Here is a 19563-nt window from a genome sequence, read left to right as displayed (position 1 = left end):
TGCTAGGAGAGAATTCAGGCCTACTCAAAATAATGCGAATAACTCTTCTCAATTCTGCAAAGGATGGCAGACAGTTACCATGCTGGGTGCATAGGAGAGAAGGCAACTCTATACAGGATGGATGCCTTAAGGAGCTCCGGCTTAATGAGGAAACCCTGTTGAGAAGGGCTGCCCAAATCCAGAAACAATAATTAGGTGGTCATATAAACCTAGACTATGGGAAAAAAATCCAAAACCTTAGGCAGTAGGCCTTCCTATGGCCAAGCTTTGAGTTATTTCGGGGATCTCTACGCTCCAACGCATGGTGGGTAGGCTCCAAGTCCGTCATATGAATGGGCCACACGGAACAGTAGTCACTTATTTATCCTCTTATTTCTTCCCTTTCCAAGCTGGGTCTAAGAGAACCCTAAAATAGCTCTTGTATTTGTGTAAAAAACAGAACAGCTGAAATATCATAAATATAATTAGTCAGTAGAGGAAGAGAAGAATAGCAGTGGTGACCTGGAAAGGCTGAGAGGTGTTCACTGCTTCTCCACTCTGTTACACTCATGTGACCTTAGGTAAGTCACTCCTCTGACTCTCTGAGCTGCTTCTGTGACTGTCCATCAATGAGGCAAATCCAATTTCACTTGCCAGAAGTAGGCAGGCTGGCTCACCTGATACGAATTCAAAATCCCCTCCAATGCCAAGACCTGGAAATCTAAGGAATTAATGTCTGCATGTCTACAGCTCTCCTCCCCTCCCACAGGCCAAACATTTGCAGTTCACTCCTGTTTGTTAGCTTTAATAGCTTTAATGTGCCATTATTTCCATGGTGGGAAAAACCTGCTTCCTAACATTAGGCAGAGAACAGCTCACAGGAGAGCCTAGAGCCACAGTACTCGGCTCCTGCTGCCGAGTTCTCTTTAATCTCTTTAAGCCCTGGATGGGGGCAAATCAGCATTTCTAACTATAGTGTCTCTCTTGATTCCTCCTTCTTCCTTAACACCCCTTGCTCCCCAGAGAAATGCCCTGTAATTCTTTCTTTCTAAAAACTCGGCACATGTATATCACTTAGTATCCCAAACAACAGTCCTGTCCTCTTCATCTTCTTGCCAGAGAAATACACTCCAATTCTTGTGGCTTTCTTCCTGTATTTCTCTCCATTTTCCCAATGCCATTGGTTATACTACTATTTCATGATTTGCATAGATATTATTTAAGGACTTCTTACTATGGAAGATGAAACTTAGTTATTTTCTACACCCCAAAGCATCTTTCTCTACAGCAAATATTTCCCTAATCCCCTGGTTTTAGAGGCAGAATCCAGCCACTCAGCACGACAGCTGAAGCACCGGCAGCACTTGAGCACAGATTCTAGATCAGCCTGCTCTGAAAGTATGTGTACACTGCAGCTGCCTTCTCCCAGGATCGTATTAAAATTACCCTGGTCTGTCTGTGAAGATGTTAATAACATTTGAAAGTGATTTTGGAATTCTGCAGCAGTAAAGAAACTGCTGTATTTTAATGGACCAAAGCCTACAAAACAGGAAAATTCAGAAAACTGTTCATTGAATGACCATAAAACCTGGAGCCTCTCCAGTTCTACATAGTCCATTTTCTCTACGCATCCCCAAGAACTCCCTTCCTTGCACACTCCAAGCTTTCCGGTGTCAGAGTTCTTAAATGCAGAGATCTGGGAGGAAGTCAGTCCCAAGATGGGGTATAAACTAACCCCGCTTAGGCACAAAGCTAAGCTGGTCACGTCTCAAGTTTACGATGGCTTCCCCTGCAAGATATACCAGAGCACAGGTCTCCTCCACAAGACAAAAGTACAACACAGGGAACAGACCTGAGGGTCCTCTATCCTGTCCTTCTTGAGTCTCCCCACCTCTGAAGTGAGAGAAATGAAAAGCTGTCAGTCAGAGGCCTGGAGAGTGTGCTAACTCTTAGCACTGCCAAAACCTCCCACTGCTTCAGGCTAACCTTTTCATTGTTGCTGCTGTATATTCTTTGCATTACTCATCTTACACATTCGTAGCCAGTGGCTCAGCACTAGAGTTCCCTCACACAGCCATATTTAATGCTAGACACACCCCTGCCTAGGTATTTTGTTCAACTGGATTGGTAGTTCTACCTGAGACCCCCATGGAGTCGATGGGCCATGAAGGGATGGTGCACCAGGGAAATCTGATGGGAGGCAAGCAGAAGCAGGAGCAATCAAAGGTTTATAGAGATGGAGGGCAACAATCCCAGAAGCTCAGCTCCTATTTGCAGACTCAGCAGAAACACAGCTAGAAAAATATGACACAAAGCTACCGAGAATCCCTCAAAATCATCCACCTTTAAATAGTCCCCCAGGATAACAATAAAGCAGATGAATAAAGTAAGAAAAACCTGTAATCGTTGCACACTACACCTGGGCTTCAGGTCTTTTACAGAGAATCTATGAAGCAAAGCTTTACTGGGTTGCATAATAGTGGATTACTTACTTCTAATTAAAGATTCATTCACTTAGGAAATAAATGAAAACAAAAAAGGGGGAGACTTTCAAGTGGCAAGAGCGAAATAAACAACAGAGTGCTATGGGATTTTAAAGGACAGAGAGCAATCATAATTGGTTCAGGGGGAAATATTAGGACACATGAAGCCCACACTCAGAAAATCAGAAGAATTCTAATCAGGAGTCTCTGGTGGTGTCTCCTGCAGGAAGGATGTGAATACCCCAGGCTGGCAGCAGTGAAATGGGAAGGCGAGGCATGGGAAGACCTGGGGAGCAATGGTGCTGGTCCCTGGTGACAGAAGCAGGGGTAGGGTATGTGATGTGTCCGTGCATATGTGTGCAGGTACACCTATGCACACGCCAAGCAGGGCACTAACCTTACTGAGGACTTGCAACATGGTTTTACCATCTAGAGATTTCAGGAGCACGAGCTTGTTTTGTTTTGGGGGGTTACCATGAGAGTTGGCAAAGTGTGAGCAGAGACAGCCCATGCTTGCTCCATTGGATCTGGGGTGCCCATTCCACCAATTTATTCCCCAATGTAAAATGTGCATCAATATAATGTCCACAACAGCCCCAAGGAACCCTCTGAAACAGAGGGAAACCCCAGCGCTGGCAGCAGAGACAGATGGTATACCCATGGTTCTTCAAGTTACACCTGCAAAAGTTTTCCTGTACACATGGTATTCTCTTAGAGAATTCTAATTCTGGTCCATCATAAGTTGTAATATGATCTTTATGACTTTTTATCATCTTTTTATAATAAAAGATTTACAAGTTCTAAACATTGGCCTCACCAATAAAAATTTTGGAATTGGACAAGCTTCAGGAAGCCACAGACTACACAGGAGTTAATGCCGCCACTCATTCCTTGGCTCCAGCTTTCAGACGTCTCATTGACTAGACGTCTTAGGACAGGAAGTCCAACAACAGAGAGCTGTGAACACATGGAAAACCTGGCGCCTGAGCCCCTGGTGACCCTTCCACCCTTGCATGGGATGTGTTCCTAATAGCCAATGGCCTAATGGCCAGGCCTGTCTTGGGGAAGGGACGTATTATAATTAAGAGGCCCTTGCTTGTAAACAAATAGAATGAAGGCAACTGATCATACACATCAGGGCCTGCACAGAATGCAATTAAGTGGAGTGCCTTCTCCAATGAGTTCCGAGTGTCTGCAAGAAGCAGGGGTGTTTCTACACTTACTTCTAGGCATCGGTGTTACCCTCAGAGCAGCAAGCTGATCCCCTGTGGATTAAAGGACAAAACCAGGAGGATGCTGGCTTCCATCACCCCCTTCCCTCTTGCTCTCTCACGATTCTATAAATCACTTCTGGCAGGTAGCTGGGAAGCAGCTGCGAATGACAGTTTTACTCTGGAGCACAGGAAGCCACCTTTTAACCCGCCTGCTGTTTGTCTCTTGAAACGTGACAAAGGAACAGATGTAAGCAACATGCCAACTGTTGAGAGGCTCTGCTCGAGTGCTGTATAAAGCCTGTTCAGAGCCATGTCACACCAGCCACTCCATGGAGGGACAACTGAGCGACAACTGAGTTCATTTCCTGAAACCCCTACCATGCTCCATTCACCTCAGGTTGTGATGTGCAACACAGCACATCCCCGCTTCCGCCTTCACCCCAACGGTTTCCAGCCTCAAAGCCTCCTCCTGAACCATGTACAGATGCCACAAGGACCAGCCCAGCCGCACCTCCTAGCTGTCTTCTCTGACCCCTGTGCCCTTTCTCCTCTGGACCAGAGTACTTTACATGGTCTGTGCCACATCTATGCCTTTCATGGGTCAGTCACATCTCTGCCTGAACCACCTAGTATCTCCATGAGGGCCTGAACCATGGTTCACAAGCCCCTGTACTCCCAAAGTAGAATTTTTACTAACAGAAGACTAAGATGACCTGTTGTCCTGGTTTGCCTGGGATTGAGGTGTTTCATAGGACTGGGGAATTTCGGTGCTACAACTAGGATAGTCTGAGGCAAACCAGATAGGTGGTCACCCTCAATCTGAGGGAAGACAGTGAGAAAACTTTGGACAGGTCCAGGAGAGCTGATATGTTGTGCCGTGTTGTGGATTGTACCCCTGCAACAGGGGCAACAGAGGCCAAACCAGCACAGCAAAAATTGTGACAAAGCAGGGATCTCCCCAAAAGGGTATCCTAATAGGAGAACCGTATTGGGGCATCTCCCTCAAAAGGGTATCTCCACAGCAATAGCAAATGAAAATTGCCGAGTGTCTCTCTTGCTTTTAAAGAGAATCTTTCTCTGACTATTCACCAACTAATCTGGAGAGCAAAGGACAAAGGGAACTTACTGTAAAAACGTCATCGTCACCAAGTTCAGCTTCATTATGTATGGTAGAAGATGATGTTGTTGAACCTAAAAAGACAAAAAAAAAAGTGTTTCCAAAGACAGTAAGTCAAGTCTAATCATTTAAGAAGTATATTTTAATAACACATTTCATAACCTTTGCATGTGAATCCCCAACAGAAACATATTACCTGGGGATTAAATACTTTTAATTTACTCTTTAACTGGCTCTTGCCAGGATGCTCCCTAAATTAACTTTGCCTGTTCTTGCTCAGTTAAGCCCTCAGACTTCTGCACCGACCACTACAGAACACACACAGAGAGAGGCACCTCCGAGGTGCTGAGAGCCTGCCCACTGCTCAGAAGCGCATGCCGCACCGCGCCCCCACCCCCACCCCCACAGTGATCCCTGGCTCCCCACCGTGTAGTACGAAAAGCACACTGAACCCTCCGGTCAGACCCTCCCCAATCTCCCTGTGTAAACGACTCCGCTTTCTGATTTTTAAAACTACCAGTGACCGGGTTTGTCTAAATAGCTTGTATGGGTGCCTACTGTTCTGAAATTCAGGCACTGCACTCTAAAACCCAGATCGTGGCAGCCACCTTGTAAGTGGATACTTGGGTGAGGAGGTTTTCCCTTACAATACCAGGGAAGCAGTGAGTCTGCTCTGTTTCTGCAGGCCAAAATTCAGGCTCAGGTTAGACAACCCAGTTTATTGCATCATGAAATAAACCAGTCATTTAGGGTTCAATTTATTTACATGTTCATCTCTTTCTTCATTCTGGTACACAAGTCAGTATAACATCCCCCCTTCCCCTCTATTAGTACCCAGTAATGTGTGGATCAAGGGGATCCATTTAACTGACATCATTAATGGCCAAAAGGAAAATATATTTAAATTTGCTTAAGTGATAGATATACCAAAAGGGAAATTTATTCTCTATCTTCTCCTTTTTTTGGTTAGGTCTTAAAAAATGTGCATTTAGAAAATACTCGCTATTACATAAAGTTGAAATTAAAAGAACTGCTCGGAAAAGGATGAGAAATATTTAAATTTCAATGAGGGATCATAGGAGGAAAAACATGTCTCACAACACCCTCTGCACACTGTCAATGTTTCAGAATTTTTCTTTACTATTTTAATTACTACAGCCAATCAATGTTTAAGGCAAGTTTGATAGAAAATAGCTAGGTAGAGTGTATATAGAGAAAAAAATTACAAGTAAGAGAATCACACTGTGTGTAACTTCAGTGATTAAGTACATGGACACACTACACTGCAAACTTCTATCAACAATATAGGAGCTATTTTTTCTTCAAACATTTAAAAGCTATGTTTAATAACAACACTTTAAATATTGGCTATCTTATGTCAGACCTATAATGTGGATACTAATTTTTATTCTTTTGGGCAATCATATGGTTGTAGTTCATGGATTCATGTTCTAGCTGGAATTGTCTTACTACTGATGGCAAGCGATTTTCCTTTAAGATTTGCTTTTCTTTCTTTCCCTCAAGTTCCCAGTGAAGAAAATAACTTCAGAACACTTTTATGCCTTAAAAAAATGAAACATACATTCTCATTAATTTCCCCAAATTACTGAATGGGGCCTTAACATGTCTTGCTTGATATTTCTCTCTTCCACAGGGCCCTGGCTTTGGTACCTCTGGCTCTCTGATTTGGTAACTAAATGTGTTGAAGTGGAGAACTTACATATCTTCACTTGTGGACTCTAGAAAAGCCCATGAGAACTGACTGCCCAACAGCCTCCAGGCCACCATCAAATGCAATTCGCCAACTACTCACTCACCCACAGACTAAGGCCTGAATGGAACCAGGGCTCCAGGAATCACAGATTGCCTTTCTTTTTAGTGGCAGCCATATGCCTGGGATCTGATTACAGAAGGGCAGTGGGCAGGCCTGGAGCCTTCTGGTCCCATTAGATTCTATTCTCCACTTCTGAGCCATGACAGATCAGACCAAAGCCATTTCAACAGTCAGGGAAAGATGAAATCTATCAAAAAGTCATTCACATGGAAGTCCAGACCTTGCCTTTTCAGAGAAGAGTCTAAAAACCAATTGGGTTCATTCCTTACTCTAAAAAGCATCTCCTTTTCCCCTGCACTGTCACTATAATTGGGCTCCTTGGTTGTTCCTCAAGTTTTGGCATCTACTGACCTGGGCCTCCAGACCCCCACAAATAAACCTCAAATACATGATGGCAGGCAACTGGAGTTAAGAACTTGGAACATTCCCATATTCCCATTAAGAATGCAATGAGAAAATCAATACCTTCTATAAGGTCTTCAATTGCTTTCCTCACTCCCCTGTCAAAGGCACGAGCATCAGCAGGGCTTTGGAAAGTAAGTCCAAACTTCCTATTGTCGACCTTCCAATGATGAAAGATTGGGTTGGCTTTAGTGTAGACCAAGTCCTTCCTTACATAGCATTCCAATACCACCTGAGGGATTCAAACATACAGGCTGGTCACTTGTGAAACATGATGGGGTCTGATCACAACTATGAACCACCCATCATTGATGGCAACCAAGGAAAGCCCTCCAGCCCTGTCATCACGTAGCTGTGAGTCTCTCCATCTCAAAGCAGCTTTGCTTGCCTCTCCCCAGTCTGCGCCAGGGAGCCCTCCCTCCTCGCCCCCCTTGCCCAGGGGATCCCCACTGTACTGCTCTACTCAACCACTCTCTTCATCTCACTCACTTTAATCCCCTCTGCCCCTGACGGGGCATTAAGCTGAGGCCCAGGTCTTGGGGCTTTGCTCTGTTCCAGGCTGACTGCTACTATGTCAGGGCCTTTGTCTCAATGGCTCTCAGTCTTTCCCTCCGCTGTCTGAATAGGTGTTTCCCAGTGACCTCAAATTTAACATGCTGAAGAATTTACTAATCTCTTCTGAACTTCATGTCACTAGTTTCCTTTCCCAAATCTAGCAAGTCAACCCCTCTCTGTTCATTCTCTCTGTCTCAAAAATCTCAAAGGTTTTTTCTTGGCCTCTTCTGCTTTCTCTGTCCCCTGTATTTACTCTTTTATTTACTTCAGTTCTTCTTGTTCCCTTCCCTATTTCATATCGTTCTGTAACAGTTCCATGTACATTAATCTGTTCCCCTAAGCAGACTATCAAAGATCAAGATGAATCATAAAAGTAACTTCCCTCTGTGGCTAGCACAGTGCTACTGTTGATAAAGATACCAGAGTCTAATATTATACAAGCAGCACTGCGAGCATGTGAATGTAAGCTTCATTATTTATTCATAAAGAGCTCCAAAATATCGACATGTATTCCTATGGCTTCATTATATATATCAAAAATGATTTTGCTAAGTCTTAATAGCTTTGACCTTGTTCTGGCAAAGCTCCACATTTAACAAAATGAAACCTTATTAATCTTAGACTGAGTAAGGGAAAGAGTAAAGGCCTGCCTAAATTAGTATAAATTCAAATTCGAGAGTATCTTTAAATGCATTCAAGTTTCAAGAATATATCTAAGCAAACAGAAATTAAGTGCTGCCAAACAAATCTTCCCTGACTTAACAGATGAGAACAACAGTCAAACTGGTCAACCAAATAGTTCCAAGCAGTTAACTTTATTACTTTGTATTGAAAGAAGACAACAGTTCCCTCACACGGTTCTATTTATGATTAAATTGCTTATTATAGCCATTTCCCCCTAAGAATAGCGCAATGATTAAATGTCAGCCCAGCCCCATTCCAAATTGGAGAAATCCAAATAGCCAAGGCTTTAACTAACAAATGCTATCTATTTTAGAATTTAATAGTCTCAAAATAAACTTTTTGTAAAAACAAAGACTTCCAGTTTCTCTGTATTTTTAGGGTGAAAAAAATTAGTCGTTGGTTGACATTTTCCAAGTTTAAGATTATCCCAATAGTATTTTCTTAGAGAAGTTTAATAAATTCTTAGAAAAGTTCAGCCACCTAAATTAAGTGAGGGGGTGGAGATCAGATATCATCTCTTTATGCCCTCTTAAAGTAACATCATCACATATCTAAGTGTAATGATAAAAATGAAAAGTTTAGATGCTTTAATCTTCAAAACAGGTATAAACCCTCTAGGGAAGTTTAGGTGTTAATGTAAAACTTGAGAAAGGCTTTAAAAAATATCCTTTTAAATAAGATGCATGGGGAGAAAAAAAGTGATTATATATTCTTGTTGGAAGCTTTAAAAATAATCCATACAAGAAATACATCTCATAAAAGATTTATGTAATTCAGATGAATACATGAAGGCTCCATTCTTACTCCTCGCTCCCTCCCTCCCCTCAACACCTCTCCATTTCCAGAGCTACCCACTGTCAGGATGGTGGACACAATCCCAGTGCCCTTTTCTGTGGCTTTCTCATATACTCACGTAAGTTTGCGTGAGCAAGTGTGTTTAAATGTAGCCACACTGATCAAGTGCTCTGCAACCTGCCTTTTATTCTCTTTAAAAAATTGTCTTAGAGATACAGTAAGGTAAGAAAGGATTCTGTTTAATGGATACATAACATTGCTCAGCATGGATATATTAGAATTACTTAGCTATTTCCCATACTAACGGGCATTTAGGTTATTTCTACTTGGTCACTTTTACAACAATGCTGGGATATGCTTCAGTGTGGTCTGTGGGCTCCTGGGAGCCCTCCCTTCTCCATCCCTAGGCCCTTTCAGAGGGTCCAGGGTGGCAAAACTACTTTCACCTCAGACATTTGTGCCTTTTCATTGTATTGCTATTTGTGCCGAGGGTGCAAGAGGCACAGTGGGTGAAATTGCTGTGTGCTGGCACCAAACTGTGTTAAAGCCCTGATTTATCACTGTTATACGAACAAAGCAAAAAATGCCAGCTTTCCGTAGGATTACCCTTGTGCAGCAGTTAAAGATGATTAAATCTTGACCCCTGAATACACACCTATGTGATACAATGGGAGGTACATGGCATCGGACTCTCGTACCTGCTTCTGCAGTCAATCTGCTGTAGTGTGCTGCTTTAGTTGGAATGGAAGCAGCAGCTGGCTGTGCACAAATGCACAGCTGGCAAAGGGAAGAGAGCTCCTAACAGCCTTTTCAACTCTGCGGCATGCAGAAGAATGACAGCTGTCTCCAGGGGAAGTACGTGTGCGGTTGTTCCAGCTGTGAACTGAACGGACTGCCTTTTTCATGGATCCCCACATTCGCTGGGAGGACCAACTGCCAACACCTGACTCGGGTATTTGGCAGACTTTTTCTTGAAAATGGACACAGGGAGTCTGACCCTTCAGGAAAACAACTGGAGGTTATTTGTTGCCAATAACAAAATTTGAACTTTCAAGTATTGGATGGCTTCCCAATACTTAAATATTTTTCTAATGAGATTAGTGGTAAGATGAAGAAATGCAATTTTTTTGATACTATAGAATAAAATGTATCAACACTTGGGAGATCTGCCTAACTCAGGAGATCACTAGTTTCCAAATGACCAATGCGTGATGTTTCAGAAATCAGGAATGAGTACAGAATCCATTCCAAGTAAAAGATTAACCAGTGGATTTTAACCAAACAGTATGAAGAGTTAGTTACATTGATAATATAGCTTCAGATTTCACATTTAAGAAACCACTACAAGCTGAGTTTTGGTATAAGATCAGAGACATGCATCTATCTATAATGATCTGAAAAGGCTATTAAAATACTTCTCCCTTTCCCAACTATATAACTGTGTGCAGCTGGGATTTTTTCATATATACTTCAACCAAAACAACATACTGCAACAGATGGAAAGCAGGAGTAGATATCAGAATCCAGCTATTTCCTAGGAAGCCAGAAATTAAAGATATTTGCAAAAATGTAAACACGATTCTCCCTAATTATTTTTATTCTGGAAAATAGTTATGTAGTTATTTGCCACAAAGAATGTCATTTATGCTAACATTTTAATTAAGACTTTTAAAATTTCAATTTCTAATATGTTAACGGTTAATAGCTATAATCCACAAAAAGTTTTTTGGGGTCCTCAATAAATTTTTGGAGTGTAAAGGGATCCTGACACCTGAAATGTTTGAGAATTACTGCTGTCCATAAACCTTTGTGTGAAATAGGATTTGGATGTGGAACTGCCAGGTAAAAAGGTACGCACATTTTAAAAGTAATAGCCTGCCAAAGAGCCTTTCAAAGAGCTCGGCCAGGTGGCATTCCCACCAAATGAGATCAGAAGGGCTCACAGACCTGCACATGGGCAGCGACTACAGTGATCAAGCTCCCAGATTTTGTAACTAATCTTCTTTCGGTGGTTTCTCACAGGATTTGTTTAAGGAGTAATATCTAAAATGATTCAACTCAGACATTTTTAAATTAACAGATAATTTCTCGGGAAAATTGGACTGTCCCTAACTTACAAGAAATTATCCAAATAACAACTTATGAATGGATGTATGACACATACTTTTCCATACAACAATGGCAGCTAAGTTCACAGGCCTCAACCTGTAATTCAAATAACAGCAAAAACCAGTGTCCTGAAATTCTAGAACTGCACTACACTGGTAATGAATATACTGCCTCTATCAGAAAAAGCACTCCATGTCCTAGTTGGAATACTGGGAACTCTGATACCATCTATTCACTGTATTCCAAAAATGATCTATACACCCTCTTTGCCATTCCAACATTTAGTGTGTGTGTGTGTATGTGGGGGATTCTTCAACAACCTACCCCGTTTGCAGAACTCCCGTGTACAGTCATGCCTTTCAGTGGGCAGAAGTGCTGCATTATGGAAGCTTGGAGGCCAATGGAGGGGTAACCGTATCTCCAAAGATGTATGCGTGAGTGCTTGCGCACACGTCTATGCATGCACGCATGCTTGTGTAGTGGGACAGGCTTGGAGTGGGATGGGGAGGGGGGTTAAGTACCACCGAGTATAGGAGTCCAGAATTTCCCAGTGTGAAACAGGCAAGGTGAGGGGTATAAAGACGGAGCAGCACAGCTGGGTTGTATGGGTGTGTGATTTAAGTCCTAGTGGAGATAAAAGCCCACAAGTGTAGAGACAGAATGTAAAGGGGTAAAGGGGACAGAAGAGGAATGGAGCGATGGGGAGGGGACAAAGCCCACAATCTTTGTTGTGATATAATTAGCTATGAGAAATATGTATTTGGTCATTTATCCACAGTTCCTGAAAACACTGCAGTCTTAAAGGTGAAATGGGTGTTTTGTCATGTTAAGGGAACTTTTGGCCCCACCCAAGGGCTGGGGCTGGAGGGTGAATCAGTCAATAGCCAATAATTTAGTCAGTCATGACTATTCAATGAAGCCCTTAACAAAACTCAGGAGAAGAGCTTATTTCACTCTGTGCTCTGCTGGGTTGGATCCTGCCCTCTCGGGGAGAGCTGCTGTGCTTGGCAAACCGGAATGCCTCCACATACCAGTGAGCCAGGCTCCAAGCTCCACAAGGACAGAACCTCCTCTATTTGGGACCTTGCCCTATGTACCTTCTTCATCTTGCTGTTAACTTGTATCCTTTATTAAGTTGGTGAACGTAGTGTCTTCCTGAGTTCTGTGGGCCGCTCTAGCAAATTAATCAAACCTAATGGGGAGGTCGTGGGAACCTCCAATCTGTAGCCAGTAGGTCAGAAGCACAGGTAACTGCCTGGGGCTTGCCACCGGCATCTGGAGTACGGGGTGGAGGGCAGTCTTGTAGGATGGAGTCCTTAACCTGGGAATCTGGTGCTGTCTCTGGGCAAACAGCATCAGAATTGAGTTCTCCAACACCCTGCTGGTATTTGAGAATTGCTTGGTAGTATGTGTGGGTAGATCTCCTCCCACATACTTACACACACTGAAATTGCGTCTAGGTCCCCAATGAGTTATACCACTATTACTGCTAGGTATAATATTACTGTTATACATTTATGTAGGGAAAAAATACACCATTGCATTTGGTGTCAGTCAAGTACGAATCACACTCGTACAATAGCAACAAACGGAAGCTGGTCCACAGCAGGACCGTCCTATTACTATGCAGAGTTGGTAATGAAGGGACCAAGTTTTGGCTTCCCAATGAAATGGTTCTCAATGCTGGCTCTGCTAAGGACTACATACCCCAGAAGGAGGGCATTGCATCACTTCTTGGAGCGCTGAGTTGCCCCACTATAAAGTGGGGGTAAAAGTATCTCCCTCTTTTAGAATGTTGCAATTTAACTCAAGTTAGTTACATACAGCGACTCCAACAAAATGGTAGAAGTCTACAATTATTATGTACAAGTCAGTGGTAAGGTACAAGTTTACAAATGTATTTATAAAATGAAGAAGCTGGATTAGACAATCTAAAGGGCACTTTAGGTTGACATATTCTATGACAGATCAGACAAAGACCAGGAAAAAAATAGCTCCAAGAAGATCTGTTAGGTGAGATAATGTGCTAACACAAAAGCACTAACAACAAAAATAAAAAGGGAAAACTTTTCAATCAAAATTTTTGTACAAAAAGAACACTAAAATTAAAAAGGCAAGTAGATTATAAAAATATCTGCAGCAAATATGGCAGACCCAAGTTAATATCTTCATTATACCAGTGGGCATCAAGGAAAAAAATAAGGCCCCAATGGGTAAATATGCAAAAGACATTAACAGATAATTCAGTTACAATTATTTAACAAACAAACATTGGAACTCATTAGTAATCAACAATATGATACCATGGTTTACTTCACCATATCAGGAAAGAGTTAAAATATCTGACCTTCAAAATGTTACCAGAAATTCTCATAAATGCTGGTAATAGCTCTTTGGACAATAATCAAGTCATACAAATTTCACCCCCCAAATTATCCCAAGAAAATAACAAATGTAGAAAATGCAGGAAGGTATCTCTAAATGGAGGTAGGCAATTCTGGGGGGAAAAGGGGAGAGCACCTTAACATTTATAGTAACACTGAAATCCTCAAACCATGAACATCAACTGACAGCAACATGGAAAATTTCTTATGAGAATGGTAGGGCAACACAAAAGGGACACAAAACTCTTCATGAGCTCTGATTGCAGCTATGTAAAAATAAAAATATGCGCAAGGGGGAAAACAACATCAAAGGGCCAAAGGTGGTTGTGCACACGTGACTCTGGCTCAGCTCTGAAGGGTCACAGTGACAAGGCAGCAAATACAGGCCCCCAAAATGGGTCACCAAAAACAAGGAGTCTTTCTGAATCAGAATTTCTTCAGTTATAATTACACAGGCTGCTATAAGGATACGATACAACCTAACTAAAGGACTGTACTTAGCACACAATAAATGTGGTAAATGAGAGAAAAATGGTAGTATTTTTTATTGGTAGTGTGGTTACACTGCTTTACTGTGACTATCTTACAAACAAGAATGCTTTAATTATGTGACTACTATGTAGGGAATTCCCTGAATGGACAACACTTCTTAAAATGAGCTATACTCCCCCTTGCAATTTTCATTCATTTCATTTTCAAAAAGTAATCAACTGTGAAAATAGCATTACTGTTAATCCATATGTAACATTTACAAATTGTTCTGTCTTATCTATTTTGTAACTTTTCTACACAGTAAGAAGTGGTTAGGAAAGATTAAATTTGTACCCTTAGCTCGCCTCAGCTAAAGGTCTCAAATGTAACACTGACATATTCCTGTGGTATCTTCATATTTTCTCTATTGAGATCATCTACGATCCTGCACATTTTGAAGAAATGGTTGGCTTCTGACTATATACTCCATGAACCATGAACAGATACAGGTAGGAGTAATGTTCTTCCAGGTTCAAGGTCACCAAGTGAAAAGGAGATTGAATTTCACTCTATATCATAGCTTTCTTCATAACAGAACGGGGCATTTAAGTTCCTTCATGAAACTATGTTATGAGCTATCAATGCTCCCACCCATGTGAAATAGTAATGATTACTCTCTGAAGTATATATTTATCAGCATATAAAATTATTATAGAAGTGTGATATCACTTGTTATTTTCTTTTTCCAAACATATTTTATTCTTTAGCTTATGAAAAAAAGCTACAGCATAATTTGGATAAGCATTCATCTAGAAGTAACCAAATGTCAGGTGACATTCTACCTTGGAGTTTACCTTCCACCATCCAAACCCTATCGATGGCTCCATGAAGAAACCCTACATTTAAAAAAACTGACTTCTTAGATCACTCCAGTGTGATTCATGATAGAGAACATGCTTTTGTTCGGAGTATCTTGTCACAGTGACAGGAAGACGGCTTAATTAATCAAGGATGCAAACAAGACAGCCAAGTACACCACTTTTAAGCATCTGAGTTACATGGTGTGTGGTTAAAAAGTGACTTTGCTGGCAAGCCAGGGTTACATTTTACATTTGACATCAGCTTCAGAGGTCTGATTTCTGGAGCTTTCACAAGAGTTTAAAGTCAGAGAAAAAAAAAAAGGCACCTATGTGCTATGACTTAACATAAAGAAATCAGTCATTGCTGATTTAACCCACACGTTGCATGTCTGCCATTACCAGTTTGTCTTTCTGTCGTTCACCATGGATGAGAAAGCCGCTTCGTCCATTGCCTTCGGGGTGCATGACCTTACAGACCCCCACACGACTGATCCCGCCTCCTTCCTGTGGGAACCATCCCCCGCTGGAGTCATCTCTGGTCATAACCACAGCCTTGACACGCACAATATAGCTGTCACTAAAACGACAACAAGAAGAATGGGGCATGACAATGGTCTGGCAGCTACAGGACATGTTCACAATGCAAGACGACCACCAGCCAGCACTTCTCTGGACTCATCAAAAGAAAATCTATGCCTGGCAGCAACCCTAAAAGGTAGCCCATCTCAACTTTTAGGGAAAGAAACAAAAAACACTTAAACTCAGTATCAAAGTACATTTTAAAAAAGATACCCACTAATTTAAAAATATTTATGAGTCTTTGAAGATATACGTATGCAGGTATGACATTCTCCCAGTTTCTAGTTTAAGTATTAATAATAAAGTCAATGAACTGATTACTATAATTTGATATCTGTAGGTGGAGAAGACAAGCCTATTAACCTCAGAGGATATTATGGTTTTAACCCTTAAAACTTAGTTTACAAAGAATGACCAAGGTTTACTATGTTAGAAAGCTAATAATCTTCTGATTTAGCATGAGAATAGGAATCCACTTCCAAATCACAAATTTACCATGCAATCAATTATATAGTTTGGAAAATATTTCAATTCAAATACCCTTTACACATGTGTAGCCTTCTGTTTATGATTTTATTTTTTCCACTCTAAACTTCAATTTTAGAATAAGTTCTTTTGCACATTTGCCAAAATCCTCTTTCTCCTCCTGAGACCAACTCTAGTTTCTTCTCATTCTTCATCCCTTTTCGGGAAATTTATTTGGATTTTCAGCAAGACTATTAAATTCTCACTTGCTGTTTTCCTTCTTTGGATAGAATTCATTTTCTACTCAAACATATATTCATGTCTTCTATACTCCAGGCGCTGTGCCAGATTCTAGGGAAACAAAGATGCAGGGTAACACAGAACCTTCTTTTTCTTCGGGGCTCAAGGAAGACCATCCCCACCCCCGCCCCAAGCACATCCTGGCCACCGAAATCTGCAATCTGATGGAGACTATTTAGATAGTCCCTCTGCTACCTCACTCACCACAAAGGCAAAGTCACCCAGATTTTTTCATGACTCCCTGCAGCTCGCCCTCTACTGTGAAACCCCACCCCTCCACCCCCATACTGTGCCCCTGGGACTCAAGGTCTAAACAACCCCCTTACTTCCTCATCCCTTACTCTGACCATTCCTTTCATTTTGATGTAGCAAAATATACACCAGATAAATTTTATTCTTTTAACAACTTTAAGTGTACAATCCTGTGGCATCAAGTACAGCTGACCCCTGAACAACAAGGAAGTTAGTGGCACTGACCCCATCACAGCCTGCAACTGAAAATTTGTTTAACTTTTGACTCCCCCAAAACTTAACTGCTAATAGCCTACTGTTGACCAGAAGCCTTACCAATAACATAAACATACATTTATTGGGGAAAAAAATCTATGTATAAGTGAACCTGTGCAGTGTTGTTCAGGAGTCAACTGTACATCCACACTGCCCTGCAACCCTCACCACCATCCATCTTGAGAACTTTCTCATCTTCCCAAGGGAAGGTCCATACCCATTAAACACTAACTCCCCATTCTCCCCAGCTCCCGGCCACGGCCATTCTGCTTTCTGTCTCTGTAACTGACTACTCCCGCTGCCTCCACGCAGGCTCGCGTGTGGTAGGGGATTCATCTCTGCTGCAGGCGACCTGCCCGCTCTCCAGTTCCTCTGAAGCTCAGTCTTACCACGCCCCCCACTGCCCATCTTCAGTCTTCTGCAGACCCCCGGGTCTCAGTCCCTCACTCCTTGAAGACATTGCCAAGCGGGCTTGCTGTCCCCCACCTCTCCCTGTGACACCTGCCATGACTCCTGGTAGTTCTCACTCCTCACACAGAGGGTCCTTCCAATTCCCTGGCCCTCAAAGCTTCTAGAACTCTTCTCCTTCAAAGCCCTTGTCTTACACCCAACCTCAGCCACCCACGCCTAGGTCTAACCCTTGACCTTGGCATTTCCGACACCTGCACAGTCTCCGTGACTTCCACTGTACACCCTCCTGCTTTTCGGCCACCACCTCCCAACCTTGCGGCTTCTTCCCTCCCAGACCCGGTTTTCTTCATCCACGGAGCCGGCAATCTATGCTTCTGACTTCCTCCTTCCCACCCCCTCCCCATACCCTTCATGTTCCCACTTGATTCTCTATCCAACTTCAGTTCCGTGGTCTACCAGGACACTCTTTTGCACAAAAATTTAACACACTCAGCCTCTCCTTCACCGCAAATGCCCAGTGAAACCCCACCATCTGCTTTACTCCATGCCCCCACCCAGGCTGCTGAACATGTTAGATGGAAAAAACACCACTCCACTTTGCTCATAGGTCTTTCTTTTAAAGGCATAACCACTCAACCTTAAGTGGGCCCTAAAGGGCCACCCAGCACCCTGCTGCCCTTACCTTACCCATCCCCAAGAAGATCACCACACACGTCCTCTTGGCCTTTCCTCTCACATGATAGATGCTGCACCTGCACCCCCAGCATGCCTGCTCCTCTGTGGCAGTGCTCTCCGCCTCTCCTCCTTTACCTGTGGCTAAAGCATCCATGATCCAAGTCAGGGCCAACAACTCCATGTGAGTATCTTCTAAGTGCAAACAGTGCCCAGATTCACATTCTTATCCAGGGACTTCTTCCCTGAGCCTCAGATCACTAAAACCAACTATGTGATTTCTCTGGCTGGATGTCTAGTAGGCATCTCAACCAACACATTTCAGTTTGAACTCTTTATTTCCAATACCCTCCTGTCCTACTGGTTCTTCTTTTGAAGTATATACACAATCCACTTCTACCACCAACACTGCCCTGATCCCAGTTATCATCACCTCTCAGATACTTCAATAGCCTTCTAACTTCCATGCTTGTCCAGCTTTCTAAAAAAATAGAAAAGTCACATTATGACATTCTACTCAAACCTCCAATAACTTCCTAAATTACTGTGCTTATCTTGCCACTTTCCTTCTTGCTCATTCCACTCTTCAGGCCTGCTGCCCTTGATAGTCCTCTACATTCAGTGCACTCCTACCCCAGTGCCTTTGCACTTGCTATTTCTTTCACTTACAATGCCACTGCCCATTCTTGTCCCCACACACCGAAGAGGCTCTTTCCCTTATTTCATTCAGATCTCTGCACAAGGTTATTTTCATCAGAGAAGACCTCTCTTTCCACCTTTATATATAAAGTAGCACCATCCATTCCTCTTAAATGTTCTCATCCTTTTTTGTCTTTCTACATCTACTAAATCAGACCTGCCCTGTCTGCCCACTTTTCCCAACCAGGATGTAAACTTCACGGGAGCAGAGACTTTGCCCTTTTTGTTCATTGATATTTCCCCAGAGCAGCATCTTACATGTAGTACACTGTGGAATTAAGGTTAAATATACAATATTTACAAAGAGGTTTTAAAACAATTATTTGTAGCTAACAGAATCTCTGAGAAAATAAAAGTGTTCAATACTCGTTGGCTTATGGGGCATAATAGCTTAACTGGGATAAGATAAAGGCTTCCTTTCCATTATCATGAAATTACATTAAAAAAAGAGAGCACATAGTTTCTATCATTAATCCATCCATCTCAGGATTCAATTTGCATATGCCTTTAGGTCACAGAGATTAAGAACATTTTATAACATTTGCTTAGAATAGTTATGTACAAATAATTTGAAAATACCCTTCTTCCCCAACACCCCATTAATTCTAGGAAAACTAAGGGTCCCTAGGATTTGAACATTTCCAGTATGTAACACAGCTTTCTCAAATATTCTGTGTACGATGGGTTCATCCCAATGGGAAATGGCCAGGATGAGTAACTGAGATTCTCCACACTTCTTGTTAGATACATGCTTTTCCTTTGTGCTGAAGCCCTGTGCTGTTCTCCCTTCCTCAAGGGGATTAAACATGGAAAGGGGAAGTCTGCATTACTTATGTTACTACCATCAACTTACTTTCAAAAAAGTATTCATCTAATAGAGACACTTAAAAATATTCTACCACTTGACGTCTAGACTACAGGGGCTATAAATTTTGGCCTTTGCTTGTGGTCTGTAGCATCCTTTCCTGTCCTGATTCCTCTTAGGCCCCTTCCTGAGGGCACAGACTTCTCTGAGATGAGGGCGGTGCATGTGTTGGGGGTAG

The 19563-nt window shown here is 42.2% G+C and overlaps 1 protein-coding gene across 7 annotated transcripts in view; it reads right to left on the bottom strand.

Moving 5' to 3' along the window:
• Positions 1-19563, bottom strand: part of SPRED2 (sprouty related EVH1 domain containing 2) — a 105453-nt gene that overhangs the window by 14326 nt on the left and 71564 nt on the right. For all 7 annotated transcript variants that reach the window (XM_073212281.1, XM_073212282.1, XM_017652489.3 and 4 more), the window contains 3 exons: positions 15287-15464; positions 7093-7261; positions 4803-4867 (listed from right to left, as the gene is read on the bottom strand). In XM_073212281.1, coding sequence (XP_073068382.1) covers positions 4803-4867; positions 7093-7261; positions 15287-15464 — 412 coding nt within the window. The remainder of the gene's footprint in view (positions 1-4802; positions 4868-7092; positions 7262-15286; positions 15465-19563) is intronic.

This window comes from Manis javanica, chromosome 1, assembly GCF_040802235.1.
Source record: "Manis javanica isolate MJ-LG chromosome 1, MJ_LKY, whole genome shotgun sequence".
In the NCBI taxonomy this organism is placed as follows: Eukaryota; Metazoa; Chordata; class Mammalia; order Pholidota; family Manidae; genus Manis; species Manis javanica.
The sequence above is the reverse complement of the archived record's forward strand: the minus strand, read 5'-3'. Positions and strand labels throughout refer to the sequence as shown.